This window comes from Primulina eburnea, chromosome 7 (assembly GCF_022965805.1).
Source record: "Primulina eburnea isolate SZY01 chromosome 7, ASM2296580v1, whole genome shotgun sequence".
NCBI classification, from domain to species: domain Eukaryota; kingdom Viridiplantae; phylum Streptophyta; class Magnoliopsida; order Lamiales; family Gesneriaceae; genus Primulina; species Primulina eburnea.
This window is the reverse complement of record NC_133107.1, coordinates 4,039,653-4,058,264: the sequence shown is the minus strand read 5'-3', so window position 1 is coordinate 4,058,264 and position 18,612 is coordinate 4,039,653. Positions and strand designations below refer to the sequence as shown.

Below are 18,612 nucleotides of genomic sequence, written 5' to 3'. Positions count from 1 at the left end.
TTTTTCGTGTTCTGAAGTTGAGGCCCTAATCTTACCATAAATTTAATAATTAATTTTTCTGTCGTAAGTTTTTCATTTTGGTCTAATTATTTATCAATTTAGGGACGTTGATGATTTGTCCACAAACTTACATTTTTTTTTCAATTTTAATTATTTTTCACTTGAGTTTTTATGTGACAGTTCACACATCAACAATTTTCTAACTCACGTCAGTAATTTTCGATGACACGTAGTCATTCCATTGTCATGTATTCTGATGAAAAAAGTGACAAATTGAAACATGATGTCAAATTCGTGGACTAAGACTGTAAATTTACCGATATGATATGAAATAAGAAACATTACAACAGCAAAAATATAATTTTTCCATGGGCAGAGCTGGAGTTAGATGTGAGCAATCGGTTAATTCGGTACAGTTAACCGAATTAATCAACCCGATTTAACCAAAATGTTTTGAGCTTAACAAACCAAATTTCTTGTTAAACCCAAATTAACCAAACAAATTAAAATCAGTTATTTTAGTTGGTAATCTAGTTATCGATTTTTTTAGAAAATAAAAAATACAAAATTAATAAATAAAATATGATATTTTTATCATAATAAACACATAATACTTAAAAAAATTAAATAACAAACTTACATACAATATTAAATATAAAAGCCTTAAACAAATTTTTGAAATTATACGTAAAGCCTAATAATAAAAAAAAATTCGTTAACCGATTGTTTTATGAAATCCATAACCAAACCAATTTCACCGGTATTTTCTAAAATTAAAACCGAATTTTGAATTAATTTGGTTATATATTTTCCATGCATTATAAATATGAAAAATGTAATTTTAATTCCCTAACTTTGTTGTTGTTGTGCTTTTAGTTTAATTTGGACAGCTATGTGCAAATTTTAGATTCCCAGCTGTTGAAGAACCTCATCAAAAGGGACTTGGTTTTTAAATTTGGATTAATCCTGGAAAAAGAATCTTTTTGCCCAATCACCAACACAAGTGCCAAAAATATCTTGCATTACAAAATGCTCAGACAATTTTATTAATTAAAATTTAATACTAAAAAGTATGCATAAATCATATTAAATTTTTATAAACTCGTGAATATATTTAGTAGTTTAATAATACATAATATATTAAAGCGTGTTTCGTGTACGTAAGATATCATAAAACTTTAGTTATAAAATAATGATATGATATATATCTTACAAGCACATTGACAGATTGCTTAAATTAAGAGAGTCGCTTTCTTTCTTTCTTCTTATTTTACTATATAATATGATAACAATAATAATAGTTATTTAATAATGTTATTAGTTGTCCCACATCGGCTGGATAAAATATATGAGAGTTGTATATATAGTCTTGGACATCCTGCCTCTAAAGCTAGTTTTTGGGGTTGAGTTAGGTCCAAATTCCAATCTTAACATGGTATCAGAGCTAGGTCCGTGCTCATAATTGAGTCATTTGTACACTTCAAGTTCCAGATGTTCATTGTTCATTACGGGACGTGAGGAGAGCTACACACATGACACAACCCGTTTATACTTTTCTGCGAAGATTTCAGGCTAGAAAATGAAGGTGGCCAAATAAAGACAGTGGGATCCTTGTTTAAAAATAAAATTACTCCTTTTTTCCTTCTTTTTATGAACCATTAATTCAGGCACAAAAAGACATGACAAGGAGAATCATTCTACTTTCTGCTTATTGCATGTAAATGATCTTTTTTGAGAAGTCGACAAAATCATAGCGATTGATCGATCCTGGCTTGTTTGCGCCTTCTTCTAATAGTCGTGCTCTCTCTTATCTCTATCACCCCATGAATTCAGATTCCAAACCCTTTGGAGCTTTTTTTCGTATTAAAATCACTCCTTTTCCGGGACGATTGGTTTGCCCGAAAATGGAATTATTGGAGAATTCGCACAAATTTAAACGAATTGATTATGAAATATTTGAAGTTGAAAATTAGTAATGTTAGATAGCATAGTAATGACTAGTCAAATCTTATACTATATTTAATTGCGGAATATGTAGTGTTAAGCATGGTAAATATTTTAAGTTTACTACGAAGGTAACTGGGAAGTTACAACTTACAACTGGTGCCAGTTGACCCCATGGTAAAAAGCATTCACAGCCAAGCATTCACAGCCCCGAGTTTTAATAATCACAGTAGGACTTCAGTTTCCACCTTCTTGTCTAACTACATTTTTTGAAACTAAAAAAAATTAAAGAAACCATTAAATTAATTATAAAATGTTAACGGGTTATTCACAAATATTTGCCTCAGCTAGGCCTAATCTGGAAATCAAAACTTTAAGGTCATTCAGTATCCAGGGTACCTATACCATCATCTTGGGATGAGAATACTCAAGGGTCACTCCAAGTACCATCGTCATCACTACCAACAGGCCTGAGCGGGCAAAAAAAATTTGTAAAGTAAATATAGAGATAAAAGCTAAGTTGTGTTTATTTCACATTTCTGAATAGTCTTCTTTGATTAGTGTGTGTGAGTTACCTGGCGAACTGCGTTTGCCTTTTTCAGAATAGCAGTGACTTTGACATTTGCGTGCCCAACCGATTGCACAAATGGTTTTGTTGTCATAGTTGGTCTCAGACTGAATGCCTGAAGTCATTAAAGAAAGAGTTAGTGTCCTGAGGAGCAAGCAAAATACCATGATTTTGAACTTCGAGTAATTCCTGTTTGAATCGTACATAGAATCGACCTCTATAACAAGCACTAGACTATGACTGGTGGGTGCATAGAAGTTCATTTCACCAACAATAACAAACACAATACGAAAAAAATAAATACTGGATAACGATGATGGCGTCCTGTTTTTAAGAATATTCCCAGAAGCAGAAAAATAACAAATCTGTGACGTTTGGGACGAGTACTTCCCATTTGATCGAAATTTTGAGTACTTTCTGAGTGAACTAGTGAGGCCAGTCAATAAGGAAAACTCGTGTGTATATACCAGGTTCTAAAACCCAGGTGCAAGTCAAAAGCTTGAACATAGCGCCAGTTTCTGGGAACTCACTCTTGTTCTTATTTGGTGCAGGAAGTCCTCCTTTTTATCTACACCGCCTGTCTGTCGATTGTCTTTTTGTTTTGCATCAGGCTCATGCAATCCTGATTGCTGTTACATATGTCACAATCATAAGATTCTTTTCAACATAAAATATTAAATGAAATGGCAAGAAAATTGGAGAATCAAAATAGTTGACCTTGCTATTCTGTACGTCTGAGTTCTCAAAGGTATGATTTTGATTCAAAGGGACTGGCTTAGGTTGCTGAGAAACAGTAGATCCTGAAAGCTTAAGGTCAAATGCATAATTAGAGGCTTTTGGCAATGCCTCAGAATTGTTATCCATAGCTTTCTGATTGGGCTTCATACCCCGCCATTGCTCAGGAGGTAGAGGTGGAGTAGCAGGAGTTACCATAAATGGTGGCCCTAAAGGTTGCTGTGAATTGGCATTTTTTGTAAGTTCCTCCGTGAATGAGCAAATTTGTGTGTCTGAGCTATGAAGATCAAATGATTCCTGAGATTTAGAATTTTGCACACCATTTTCAACGAAAGGAGACTGTGCTTTGCAATTTTCAAGGTTATCTCCATGGTTTTTCCTCCCGGCTGCAGTAACTGTTGAAACAGATTCTGTCAAAGAGATTTGATGGAAAGAATCATAAAAATCATGGTCCTTGCTACAGGGAGATCCGCCAGACTCCCACCTATCAGAATTTGATTCAGACCGATGACTAATACAATCAGCTTCTAAAGATGGTGATGATCTATAGAATGTGTCATCATCTGAGTCTGAAACATCATTTTGCAGAGTGCCAGACACCTCAGGGACCAACTGAAATGAAGGAAAGATACATCTGCTGCTTTCGTTATTACAGTTTCTATCAGGGAATTTTAGTTGCAGCTTGGAAGTCTCAAATCCATCAATTGGTTGGAATGATATTTTCATGTGCTCGAGTGGAGGAGACGCTGAAGGAGAAAGTACTGGAGGTTTGCTTCCAATCAGGTCTTTAGATGGTCCTGAAAATGTTTGATGTGCAACTTTCTGATTATTTTTCTGCTCAAAGGCTCCGGTAGTTTGATAGCTGGCAGGGCTTTCATTCCGATCGTGCAATAGTTTCCCATTAGCTCCCAATGTAAACAATCTATTGCTAAGTTCAAAAATACGGGAAGAACTTGTGCTATTATCTTGCTGACTTTTGGTTCCAGGTAGAGGACTTCTAGAGGCTGCTGTACTGGTTACAGTGGAACTGTTGATAGTTTGATAAATTGAATTCCCGGTATTTCCGTGTCTGGTAGATGAATCAGCGGGTGAAATTTCACAAGATGTCTTCCTATTTTTTTCATCGTTCTTGGACAAGGGATCTTGTGGAAGAGCATTCTCCAAACTGTAATCCGGTGGTTTTGATGGCTTCAGGCCTAGTAAGCTACCATTCGTCCAGAACATGACAGAAGTAACATTAGAAGTTTCTGGTGCAGGCGTCTGAGACTCAGGGCTGCTCCTTGCTCTATCGATAGTTGGCAACCTAGATATATCATCTCGACAGCCAGACAATACGGTATTTGAAACACATCCCTCAACTGCACCATGATCAATGTCAACGTTCTCGAGAGGATCGACTTTCTGCAGACCTCCTCGATTCAATGACTCCCCTGTTTCCTTGCCATCCGTCAATTCAGTTTTCACAATTCCTCCATTAATAGAACTGAAAGCTGTAGAAGGGGATTTTGGAGATCCCAAAATGGGATCTTGTTCACAACTTACAGTAGATCATAGGACTGTCGGCCAAAACATTAGAGTCGGACTTCAAAGATCGGTATTCCAAATTACTACTTATGAGATCACCCACTCTATCATCTGCTCCTTTGTCATCTTCAGAGTAACAACCTTCTATCTTTTTTGTGCAACTTGTATCAGTTTCACACTCTGACTCGATGGTATTAAGTGCATCCATAAATTGATCAGCTTCACTGTCAATGTCTTCAACAAGGATATCATCAGACTCCAACATTGGCGGAGCTTCATCACAAGGCATGTCATCATTTTTGCCAATAATTTCCATACTAACTTCATCAACACCCCAAGTTTCGAAGTTCAATTTTGAGGAATGAGACACCGTATTTCTATCATGATCAAACTCTTGTGTCGTGCCACTGGTATCATACTCCCGTGCTGTAGATTCGACTGTATCTGTTTTTTCATCCCGAGTAACATAAGATGAATTACTATAGTAAGGTTGATTTCGTGATGGACTGATATGAATACCATCATATATATCTGTAGCTTTTTGCTCAAGAGAATTGTGATATAGCATGTCACTATTATGCCTCTTTGCTGGAGAAGACATGGATTCTCGAGACTCTAGGTCTTCATGTTGGATCGAGTAACTCGAACAGAATTCACTTTCGATGTCACCATAACCATTTCTCAAGTCTAAATTTGATTGTTCACCCATATCTGATCTTAGTATATCCTCGCTTGGACATGTCAATTGAGAAGTAGAATTCCCACCAGTATTCAGTTGGGTGAACTGGGTTCTGCCAATGTAAAAATTGCAAATTTATTCCTAATCCACAACAAAGTAGTTTTCATTTTAAAAAAATCCAAAGTCACCATTTCCCCCTGTTTACTTCTCTTTTTCCATTTCCATATCCACAGAAGAGCATAGACAGCAATTACCTTCCACCATGGTAGAAAAATGATGCACCTCTTGATACTTCTCTGATCCTGGGATTTGACCTCCTTTTCTGCTTAAGTTTCTGTACGTCTCAGCATATTTTGACATATGAACAACATTACCAGAATGGGACAAAAAAACAATGTATAGCATTCATCACACTTTCATTAGGATGAATAATACAGGCTTTTATTGTCTTCCGTATTCCTCTGTCGACCTCACTCGTTTATATTTTCAAATATATTGGAATTAATTTGCTGAGATAAGGAGGATTTCAGTTGTTTAAATTTATAGTATAGTTTATAATCATGATTTTTTTATTACGTATAGGTAAAAGTTATTAAATCGAGTCAAACGGCGGAAAAGGAGATGAATTCGGATGTGTTGGGCATATCTGTGTCACGCTGCAAGGAAAAAGGGAGATAAATAAATGAGAAGCAGTGAGCCACGTCATTCTCGGATTGGAATGGAAAATATGGGGAAAAAAAACAAGAATAAGCAGAGCGAGAGAACCACGGCTTGGTGTTTAGTGGAGAATTCAAGAAGAATAAAGCACAGCTCCTTGCTTTCCTTTGGCTTGGATATGGGCAGTGTAATGCATAAAAATTAAGAGAAAGAACAAGCATGAAATACAGTTCATATGTGGTGCTGAAGGACCATTGCATATTGCGAATTTTTAAAGAATGTGAAGGATGACTATGACAAGAAGGAAATAAAGGAGCATAGTCAAGCAAATCTCCATAAAATCACCATATTTTCAGAAATAATTCGACTAGAATTCTGCCTAGTTTTCTAACGTGACTTGGGAAGAGCCCAAAAGGAAAAAAAAACCTGTCAGATTTTATTGTTATCATTAAATTAAATTGTTGTCCCTTGTATGAGATTATTCAATTGATAAGGGTTAATTAGTATGCATGTTTTTATTTAACTAAGGTTGCGCTTGGATATAAGAATTCAATTTGAAGGGACGGATTTGGTTTGGGAAGGGATTTGAATGGCAGATCTGAAATGATATCCATCTTAGGTGGATTTCAAATCCATCATAATCATCATTACATTTCATAAGTCAAAGGAGGGTGAATTTGAAATTCATCCAACAAAAATCCATCCAAGTAACCAAATGCATTTGAAATCCATAATTTCAATTCCCTATATCAAAACCCAACCTAATAGTAAGACAAAATTATGAATATTTGAATATAAATTGATAATATTGCATCGAAGATTGATACAATAAATTGGTGAAGTCGATCGAAACCAATGTTAGTTTTCATTGATTAATAATTTGAATATTTTTAATTTTACATGATAATTAGTTACTTGTTAGAATTGATTTTTATTTTTCTTATTTATAATTAAATTTAAAAAAACACCCATATCCACTACTCATGCTATTACATATTTACTAGTTTTATTTGAGTTAGGTTAATTTAGGTGAGACATGACTAATCGCCCCAACCTGACCACCTTCCACACGCTTAAGAACTAATAAGTGAGCCCATAAATCTCTTTCCGTCGTTCATTTTTGAGCCCAAGACATTCGAAATTGATCACAGTGGATTCAGTTATAGGCAATAGCTGATATGTCAATATGTCAACATTAAAAAAAAGCCATAGATGGAGCAATTATCTACAGCAGTTCAAGCTAGACAACATATTATGCTCAAGCAATAGTTTGGAATAAGGTCAGGTTCATGTAATGTTTTCTGATCTAATACCTTTACCTTTCGGCTTCGTTTGTTTTTTGAAATGTTCTCAGTGCTTGCTTCACCAGATGCCACTGATGCTCTCTTAAACAAAGTTGGATCTGAATACCTTTTCAAGCATGATCCAGGGCCACATGGGTCAAACCTAGAAGAACAGCAACAGACTTATTCGCATGGCAGAAGAGATCAGGAACCAAATTTTAAGAGTCGATCATACCTATCAAGCAGGTGCAAATGAGGACAGCCACGGCAGCCTTCATAAGAGTCCATGATAAACTGAGGCACATCACTGCATGAAAAATGATTTTCTTCACATTGGAGAGGAGCATGCCAATTACAACCTGCAATAAGAATTTGATGAGAAGAACCATAAGAGATGGTGTGGCAGTGCTGCAGAAGGAGTAAAGATTCATGATATTCACATAATAAAATAGGGGTAAAAAGGAAGTTTTGCTGAGAGCATAATGCAATACGGGAGATAAAAGAGTGTAGCAGCAACAATCACTTCCTGAAAATAGGAAAGTGGTATATCAGCACAGACAATTACAAATTTAGGATATTAACAATACCAGCTGTGTAAGCAAAGTGCAAGTGGCTCCTTTGAGCCAGAACAGCCTTCTCAAGTGGAGCTAGTGCAGATTCAATGTGTCGAACACGAGTCATCAACTTGTGGCTTCTAGAAGATGTTCTCATCACATCATCCTGCAATCCATGAAAAAGCTCTGCTGCAAATCTACCACATGAAGAAATGTTATTTCAGCTTAAATTGTGGGAGTTTTGAGTTCTTGAGGATGATGATTTCAGCAATCAGTATAATACCAAACATTATTTTTCAGTCAGAAAAAAGGGTAGAGAATGTAACACCCTGTTCAACATCAAAATATGAGCGAAATGTGAATGGGAATTTCAGAGTGTACGATTGATTGTTCTAACAATTACGATTTATCATTTTACACAGCGAGAACCTATGTAAAGTAGTGGCACACTCTCGCTTTTGAGGAACCTTACCTTTGTGTCTAGGACATGACGGAATGACGTCAAAGAGGACTTCTGGGGTATTATTACACACAGAGTCTAACTAAACGTATAACAAGAGAGATCTATAATGTCAAGTGCGATAATGATGTCCTGGTGATTGTAATATTATGTCCCACATTGAAATATTGGGGACTAGAAGTCCAAACAAATCAAGCCAATTGCAAGTTTTTCCACCCACTCAAATATTATGCAGATCATATATTCACCAAATTTTAGTCGAACTTTAAAATACAGGAACATACTATTCAGAAATATGGAGCCATAATTATTTGGTTTAATAGGTGTTTTACTATTATATAAACTTACTAAAAGCTACATGAGCTCACTAGCTGGAACATGAATTTTAGATTTACTTGATAGGCTCAGCTCATGACTAAGTTCAGAACAAGTAAATCGAGCTCAGATTTGAATTCTAAGTCAAGCTGAACTTCAACCCCGAACAATTTGTATTTCAAGCTCGAACCAACTAAAAAAATTGAGCTCGAGCTTGATAATGAAAAAATGTCTAATATTTGGTTCGATTCGGTTCACATGCTGACCTAGTTGGTACAATACTAATGGGATTATTAAAGGTATACAATAGACACTTCTAGCAACTTTGTAGGTCATTTTTGTAGCCCACATAGGGGTGAACATTGCTCAGATATCAAATTCATTCACGATATTTTGTTATCTAATCTGATTTAGTCAGATAGTACAAGGGTTTTCATGAGTTTCATGTGATTAGTTTCAAAAATCTTAATAGTTAAAAATAAATTAACAGTAAGCGAAAGTGTAATATCAATTTCTGAAAACATTTATCCAAATATAAAATATTTGTTATAAAAATCTAAAACGGACAGTATCACATCATAACATATATTAAAATCTGATATCTTTTCCTATTTTGGTAAATACGGAATACCCAAAAAAATTTGATACATTATTAGATAGATATCGGATCAAAGGAGTTTTTCAAATTGGATATATGAGATTATTCGGATTTCGAAATAAGGATTTTTTTTTTTGCACACCCTCAAGGGGAAGACAAAGCAGTTGCTTTCAGGACATATTTCGTAATATCTAATTTGCACGGCCCTGCCGTATGGGCTCGGGGCATCAAGAGAAGTGTTGTGTGTGGAAAGGGTGGAAGGAAGTCGAAGCAAATCTATAAATCACGAGGTAAGTATACAAACAACCAAACATTCCAGAAACATGATGCATCAGTGAGTTTGGATCTTCTCCTGTCTCCTGATACTAAAAGCTCAAACAAACCATGAGCCGTAAACTTACGTCTTTTTACTCAACTTCACTTCTCCAATCACCCGAAAATCATCGACATGCAAATCACTCCTTAAATGCTACAAATTAAGCAATCCTTGTTCATGTCCGAGATGAATTTAAAATGACTGTTCTGCAAAATCACACCTCTAACTCGCTGCCAACCTCCCTGGATAGGTGCATTATGCACGGGCCTAAATGTCTTGACAATCTTTGACCTCATAGCTCAATTAGTTAGATTCGTACTTAAATTTCTCACACACTAGGAATTTTCGATCATTTAAATGAAAGCTTTTTAGCAAAATATTACGCATAACATAACCCATCACAACACCAAAAATTTTGGATTCGATCACATATTAAATCGACTTCCCAGAAACAACATAACTTAAAAACGACCAAAATTCAAACTCTAAATCGAACGACTCTCACTACAATAGGAAAAATGCGCAATCCAGCATCGAGAACGTAAGAACACCAATTTCCAAATAAAACCAATTAAAGAACCAAACTAACCATGTTAAGCAAATAAAACTTAAAAACACCAATAATAATAATAATAGAAGAACCTCAACCAACAGACAGTTGAACAACGAAACAGCTTAAGAAAATCAGTGAAAAACTCACTCAGCAAGATCGCCGAGCTGACGTAAGACGCCGACGAGGCCAGAAACAGCGATTCCTTCCAAAATCTCCTTGGGATCTTCCTTGTTAGCCTGTCTGTACAGCTCCGGCGCTCCGAGTGCGTACTCACTCCTCACCTCCAATCTCACCAACGGCATCGTTTTACCAACGATCACAGTAAACGAGGAATTCGGAGAGACTCAATACTTCACTCTCGTATACGCCAGGACAGAACGGACACAAATGCGAAATGAATGCACCGAAATAAATGAAGGAATGATGCGTTTGCGTGAGAGAGAGAGTGTGTATTAGGTAGGGAATAGCAGCAGTTTAACTGCAGAGAGAGTGACGTCACGGATCCATTTGTGTGCGTGTGTGTGTGTGTCACGGCATAAAATATACTACGCGTGCGTTAAATCAGAAGACGTTGCCAACGCCGCAAGCCCCATTCCGCCTCAAATTTGAACCGTCAGGAGCCAAAGCAGTAGTTCGGGGTAAATTCAGATTATTGGACTCTTTGCTTTTTAAAATTGATGTTTTCCAAAGTAAATTATGTTTCTGGATATGTATGACTTACCTCCTAAGGGCATCCGCATCCGTCGGAATTAATTCATGTTAATAACTCTCTATCTCATCAAAAATGATGGGGTCCACGAGCCATATATTCATTACATTAACACTTCCCCATTATTAACACACACCCACATTCATTTAATTTCAACTTTCATTATTTATGGGTCCCACTGTCCACTTACTCATTTTTTTATATTTTTAATATTTCAATATCTTTCTAATATTTTTAACATTTTACAACAAATATTACTGAAAATAAATAGTATTATTATTTTAAAAATAACTTATTTCCAATATTCATTAAATAACCGTTGGTGAATAATGTGATATGTAGTATTTAATTTATGAAAGAACCGTTGGTGAATAATGTTAGCGACGGTTTTTCAAACACTGTCGCTATTAGCAACGGTTTTTAATAAAACCGTCGTGAATAACGACGGTTTTTACAAAACCGTCGCAAGTTGCGATTTTTTTAAAAAAAAAATAAGAAAGTAGTGACGCTTTTGAATTTGCGACGGTTTTTCAAAAACCGTCGCAAATTTCGGATTAACGGCGTTCATTCTAATGAATTTTTCTGCTGACTTGGCACAAAAAATTAATAACACCTCCACCCACATTGGTGCTTTAATGTTAATGGGTGTTAATAACACCCATTAACATACCAATGTGGGTGCCCTAAAACAATTCTATTTATAATCTAGAGTAGGTCTCATGTGAGACCGTCTCACGGATCATAATCTGTGAGACGAGTCAACCCTACCCATGTTCACAATAAAAAAATAATATTTTTGCATGAGTGACCCAAATAAGAGATTCGTCTCACAGATACGATCTGTGAGACCGTCTCACACAAGTTTTTGCCTATAATTTAATATGCGGATAATCTTTTCAAAATAGTATATATGTTTCTAAACACAGAACAGATGTAGTTTTTGTCATGTTATCATTCTTTCTGACAAATCCTAATATTAAGCCTTTCATTGTGTTCAAAGCATGTCAATGGACATAACATTGTATTTGCTGGCTGCAATTAGGATCCTATATAAGTTGGATAAATTATTATACAAAGCATGTGAGTGTTCTACTTTTTTTTGTTGAAGTTACACTGTTCTATTTTTTAAATCTCTCTTATTTAATATAATTTAAACACAAACACTTGATTACATAGGTTCCCATGTCATTATAATTGAAACAATACATTTTTATTTTTTTAAAAAAAATATCTTCAATAAATTTAAGAAATTTCTCCATTCTATACATGGAGATGGAGGAATAAAAAAATATTATATCCCAAAAGACAAGTGCATCTTATACATTATATTTAATTTTCTTTAAATATTTCAATTGTCGATTTTAAATAAAAAGGATCAGATCTTGTTTTCTTGCCCTTGTCCAACCTAACAATCCAAGATCACCAGATCTGGTTGTATTTTTTTCCCCTTAATTAAAAGTTTTAGGCAGCATCAAATGCCAGTCAACGTTGTTGACTTTGACCTTTTGGTAGGTTTTAAGGGTTTTTACTTAATTTAGAGAGCGCTATGTAGATATCTTTGCATTTAATAATCTCACCCACTACTCTTATTAAAAACAGAAAACAAAATTTATGAATTGGAAGTAGTGACCATTGTCATTTAATAGATCTCACAGAGATTCTTCTATTCATTTATTATTTTATTTATTTTCAAGGACAGACTTTTTTTAAAAAAATTGATAACAATAATTAATTTATTAGGGTCAAATGACAGAGCTGTTGCCTTAATAGAAGTAGAACAAGGTTTATTTTATCTGGTACTTACGTACGATTTAAAATATTTAAATTATATCGTTTTTTGTTATTTTTTTAAAACACTAACACTCTGTCAAGTAACTTGAGTTAAATAGACAAATCTTTCTTAATGGTTTGCAAGTCTTGGGATAAGCTGAACTAGCCCAAATTGGATTGGATTTGATATTTGGTTATAAATTGTTTCATAAAAAGTAGCTTATATTTTTTTAAAAATTATCGACGAACATTTTGTTGACCCGGCTTATCTTGTTGTCATATTAATATGACAACAAGATAAGTCGGGTCATTTTTTATGTGATGCAATGTACTGGACGACACGAACAAAATATGAATTGTTTAGAAATATTGGATTAAATATTTGGGTAATATCCACATAAAGTAAAATAAAATTGTAGAAACTAGAGGTATCAAAACGAACCAGGGGGACGAACAGCCTCGCCTTTTAGGTGGAATGGGAAAACATCAATACAACCCTCTTATTTTAGGTAGCAGGACGGGCCAACCAGAGATGTTTGTGTGTAATATGGCTCTGCCACAACCTACAATTAGACGGGCGGCCCGTCATTTGACGGGTTGAGAAATTGTCAACTCAACCCACTTATTTTATATGACGGAGTGGATTAACCCCGACAGACCCAACTCATTTTAAGACCAATGGTAGAAACCTCATTTTGTTTGGCTTTTGTTTCCAGGATTTGGTGCTCTTCTTTATCTTTAGTAATTTCTTCTTATTATTATTAAAGCTTCAAGGGAGAAGAGGTAAGAATAAACGTTCCGTCGAGCTTTCTATGGATGGACAGGCTAAATCAGAATCATGTAATATAATTAGAAAAATCACTATATATTCCATCATTATACAAGAATAATATTAGCACCACATTTTCAATACTTATTTATCAATCATATCTAAACAACCATATATATTTTTTCCTAAAATACGGGATGTGTCAATAAAAGGAAAATGATTTATGCACTCCATGATTTTTTTAATGCACTTCACTTCACTTGACTTTTTTATTTTATTTTTGACATGATTATCTCATTCATTATTTTTTTTTCCTTTTCTCGATCAACACATCTATTATTTTCCTTTATTATAAATTTTGATTTACCCAAAAAAACTTAAATATAATTTATTTGTATGTTAAAATAAAAAATTCATATTTAAAAATTAATCATCACTTTTTTATAAAATAAATAAACCACCCATAAAAATAGAAGGTATAAAAATTTTGTTAATTTTTAAAATTCAAAATATTTAATAATTCCGGGGTATCAAAACTTTTAATTGAACAACGATACATTTTTTCAATAACATTTTATTTTAAGATATTAAGATTTTTTATCTCCATATTTTTCATTGAACATTATGATTAATAAGAAAATAAGTTTTCTATCTTATAAAAAAATTAAGAAAATATATAATAGATTATTAAAACAAGAATGAAACATCTTTTGATTTGAAAAAAGATGAAAGAATGCATATATTAAGATGAAATAAAAGTAGCAATCAATTTAGTATATAATAGTTTTAATTTTTACTTGTGTTTTATTTTGTATTTATAGATATTAACAAATTTAATATCTTTTTTAGTAGTTTTTGACTATCTAATTTAGTATTTGAGAGTCATTAACAAATTACCTAGAAACAAATAAAATGTTAATATTGTTATGCAACAAAAAGTAAAAATTGAGTATATTTATAAGATAATAGATTGTAAATTTTATTCCCGCGATTAGAATAATCACCATCAAATATCGAGACAAGACAAAATAGATATGTAGGATATTCACTTCAAACAGATATATGTATATCTTAACAAGATAGAACACAATAAAATCTAATCTTATTTTTAGAAGATAATCATCAAAATATCCACAAAAGAAAATTAGGCAACTAGGAACTAACCTACTTTAAAACAAGCCAATAAAAAACATCCAATTAACAAAACTGAACAAAACGAAATTTTATAAAGAGTGGGTTTCATCATTCATGTGAGACCGTCTCACACAAGTTTTTGTCTTCTATAAAAATAAAAAAACAATCGATATTATTAAAATTTCTTATAAAGTTTATTAAGACATTAATATTACAATATTCTAATAAATTTGATTAGCCAATAGAAGCACTCTTAAAAATATTATTCTTTTTAATAAATAAATAGGATTGACAGATGGCGTGTCGTTTGCTTTAGCTGCCAACTTATTTCAGATTATACAGCGTTAGGGATTGTTTTGCAACACTATTAGGCTGGTTGGAAGGATAGGATAAACTAATGATTAGTATGTAAATGATAAAGAAAATGATTGTAGTAGGATTGTAATATATGGTGTAAAATAATATTATGTTTGATAAGATTTTTAAGTGTAGGATAATTTTGAATTTTTTGATGAAAAGACAAAATTGTCCTTTCCCTTCGCGGCGACGGCCGGCGGCCGGAAACGACCGGCCCGAAAAATCGGCCGGCGCCGGCGCTCGGCCGGCGGCGGTCGTGGCGGCGACGGCGGCGGTGGTCGGTGGCGGGAAGTGGTGGTGAGTTTGAATATAAGAGAAGGGTAAAATTGGAAAAATAGGAGGTATTAAGAGTTGGATAAATAATCCTAGAGGGTGAGGAGATATTATTTTAACCTACCTAATATAATCTAATCATTTATAGGAGGGATTGACTTGGTTAAATAATCACGCGTACCAAACAGCTGACTAGACAGGATAAAAAAAATAATCCCACCTAATCACGCGTTCCATACTCTCCCTTACGCTGTTAACTAGGACACCAAAAACTGGCCACCGCCTCGGCTTTTGCACAGTGATAATCTCCTTCATTAGGGCCTTCAATATGAATTGGATTATATGTAACTCGAGCTGCTGTTGGGCAGTTCGAAAAAGGTAGGCGGCTGCCCTTGTAAACCTAATCAATACCAATTTAGTGGGCTTAAAATAAAATTGGGTCACAACCCGTCAAATACTATTAATTCATAAAATTATATTTTAAAAAAATTACTAATTAGTGAAATTAAATAATCGAATAAATTATTACAATAACAATTTTCGATGTCACTTCAGTATTTTTTGATTTTTTTTTAAGTCTCACATCATCAATTGGATCAAAATAATAGAAGATTAAAAATCAACGTACCAAAACAAAAAATTGAACACTTAATGGGTTTTAATCCACTAAATTGTTCAATTTTGGGTCTTGCTAAACTAAGTTTTCAAAGTTTTATTTGGTGCAATAACTTAGATTTGATTTTGGTTTTTTATTTGCCCAAACTATTGAATCCACTGAATATTGCTTATTTGACAGTAATGTCCTTCTACATTACTCATGTCAAAAGAATAAATCATATACTGCACACATTAAATCTACCTACACAAATAAAGGGAAGCAACAAAACTTTTTCCTCACATTTTAAAGTATGGAAGATCGTTTTGCTTTATTTTTCATTTTTTGTTTAGTTAAATTTAATGTGTGTAAATATAGGATTTATTCTCGTCACAAATGTCGACGAAAGCAGCAATGTCAAATAAATAATTGATTTTGTGGTTTCACGGAAAAAAAACCCAAAAAATGATGGAAAAATAATTTTTACAAATGACATGAATAAAACTCAAAACATGCGAAGTAACATGACTAAAATCGTGAATTTTCTCTTACTAGTAAGATATTTAGTCAAGAATTTTACCAAATAATCGAAAATAAAAAAAAAGTTAATGTATCAAAAAAAAATTTGAAAATTTAATGAACCAAAACTCAAAATTGGATTAATTAATGTAACAAAAAAAATAATTTTCTCATAAATATTATAGAAGGTATCGAAAATAATTTTGCAGTTGATCACAAAAACATTAAAGTGGGATCAATGCGTTTTAAAACTTAACCACTTTTTCCAGAAAAAGACGTGCCAATACCAGTACTATTTTCATTAACTGTGTCCGCATGAGCTTTGCTCAGTTGGTCAGCAACAGTAAATTTTGGAGCAATAACCGGGGATCGAGTCTCACAAGCGGCAGTGTGGGAGTTAAATTCCCTCCAATGAGGGGGAGCTCCTTGTGCGCGGCGTAGCATAAGGTCTAGCTGCTGAGTCACCATGATTTACCTCCTCTCACATTCCTGTCGGGCCAAGGGTGAAGGACGCCTAAGATGAACAATTTCACCTTTTGGACCAATATTTTCATTAATTGTCAAATAACCCATTGGAAGATAAATTGGCAACATTATTTTCAGGAATTAAATGCCTGTCATGACAAATACTAGTAGATATGGTAATAATTATATTAGCGTAAGGATACTATCTTAATGTTAGATCCAAATTTCCAAAATTTATTGGGACGTGTGATTCATGAAAATATATGTACCACACTTAGCTAAATTAAAATTGGATAGTTGGATGTATTTATGCTAGTATCTCATCAGCCTAGTAAATAATAGAAACTAAAATTTATCAAGGAAAAATAGTGCATCGTCCACTATTTTGTTTAATTTAGAGTTTTGGTCCATTGGTCTTGGTTTTTTTACTTTTAATTGATGTTATTTTGATCTAATTACTTATATGACACAAAAATACTAACGTGACGCCAAAATATTGACTTATAATATCGAAAATTAATGTTGAAGTAACATAAAAAAACTGGTGATTTTTCAAATTAGACATTAATAATTTGACCAAAATAATCGAAAGTAAAAATTAATATACCAAAACTAAATTTTAAAATTGAATGAACAAGTTAATGTACGAAAGAAATCATTTTTGTGTTTATTAAATACCGATAAACTTAATCTAATATATTAAATTGGAATGGTAAAAGGTACAAGATAGTTGCACAAAATACACTAAGTGAAGTTCTTATTGAGCTAATACTCTCTGCGTAATAGATTTGATCATTTTCAGTCTCTCTGTTAATATGCAAATTCTTACAATATGTCTGTGAAAATTCTCGTCAACCTAACAACCCTTCTGTAAATTGGAACATTTTAGTTCATCTTTTTATATTTTTTGAGCGTGTTGTCTTTATGAGAAAATCACATCAAATATCCATTTACTTTCAATATATGATTAATTGGCTCAATAGAGGGGTCCGAAGTACATAATGCTTTTCTCATATATAAATCATGTCAAGAACAATTTCATTGCTTATGGGATTTAGTTAGCTGGACCGTAGAGACCACCCTCGGTTATTTTTCATGAAATATAATTGAAAATATTTCAAAGCTAGTATATCAAAATTAAAATTTGAAAATTTAAGCCAATTTCCAAATTAAAAAATTCATTGGGCCAAAAAGTTAACTTTCCTAATTTTAATTTCCGTACTTTGTTGTGGCCATTGTAAAAATTATATACAAACTTAACCATACCAATGGCTCTTCAAAAGAGAGGTGATACTTCGTCATCATTCAGGTTTGTCACCGACAGAAACATAATTGAATTCAAGTGAACCATGCAACCTTTTTAAGCTAAAATATTCAAACAAGATGTGTTATTGATTTTCCATATCTAAGAAAGAAACGTAATCTTCCTAGTAAATTTCAATATTAGTGTTATATATATATATATATATATATATATATATATATATATATATATATATATATAACACTAATATTGAAATTAATCTCTATGCAATTTTGGTTCATTGTGTGATCAAATTTCGATTTTAGTCTGTTAAATTTATTTTTTATTTTTTGATCACTTTTAATAATTTTTTCAATATGTCACATATAAGATGTCAAAGTGACGTCTACGTATGCAATGTTATAACAAAAAATGGAAAATACAAGATTAAAACTGAAATTTGATAGAAAATAAGAAATATATAGGAGTAATTAAAATTATAATTTTTTTCTTTATGATTGTATGTTTCATAAGAATAATTTATTATTATTATTTTAAAAATATTGATCACAAAACCAGATATGTCCTCAAA

At 33.2% G+C, this 18,612-nt stretch overlaps 1 protein-coding gene across 1 annotated transcript; it reads right to left on the bottom strand.

The window, feature by feature from the left end:
• Positions 1-2,119: 2,119 nt before the first annotated feature.
• Positions 2,120-10,779, bottom strand: LOC140836752 (protein SCAR3-like). Its single transcript, XM_073202499.1, is given in 10 exon segments — positions 2,120-2,412; positions 2,519-2,627; positions 3,043-3,141; positions 3,230-4,779; positions 4,781-5,562; positions 5,705-5,784; positions 7,421-7,553; positions 7,626-7,749; positions 7,978-8,141; positions 10,334-10,779. Coding segments are annotated over 10 exon segments (3,237 nt in total). The 5' UTR covers positions 10,489-10,779; the 3' UTR covers positions 2,120-2,371.
• Between the last annotated feature and the right edge of the window lie 7,833 nt (positions 10,780-18,612).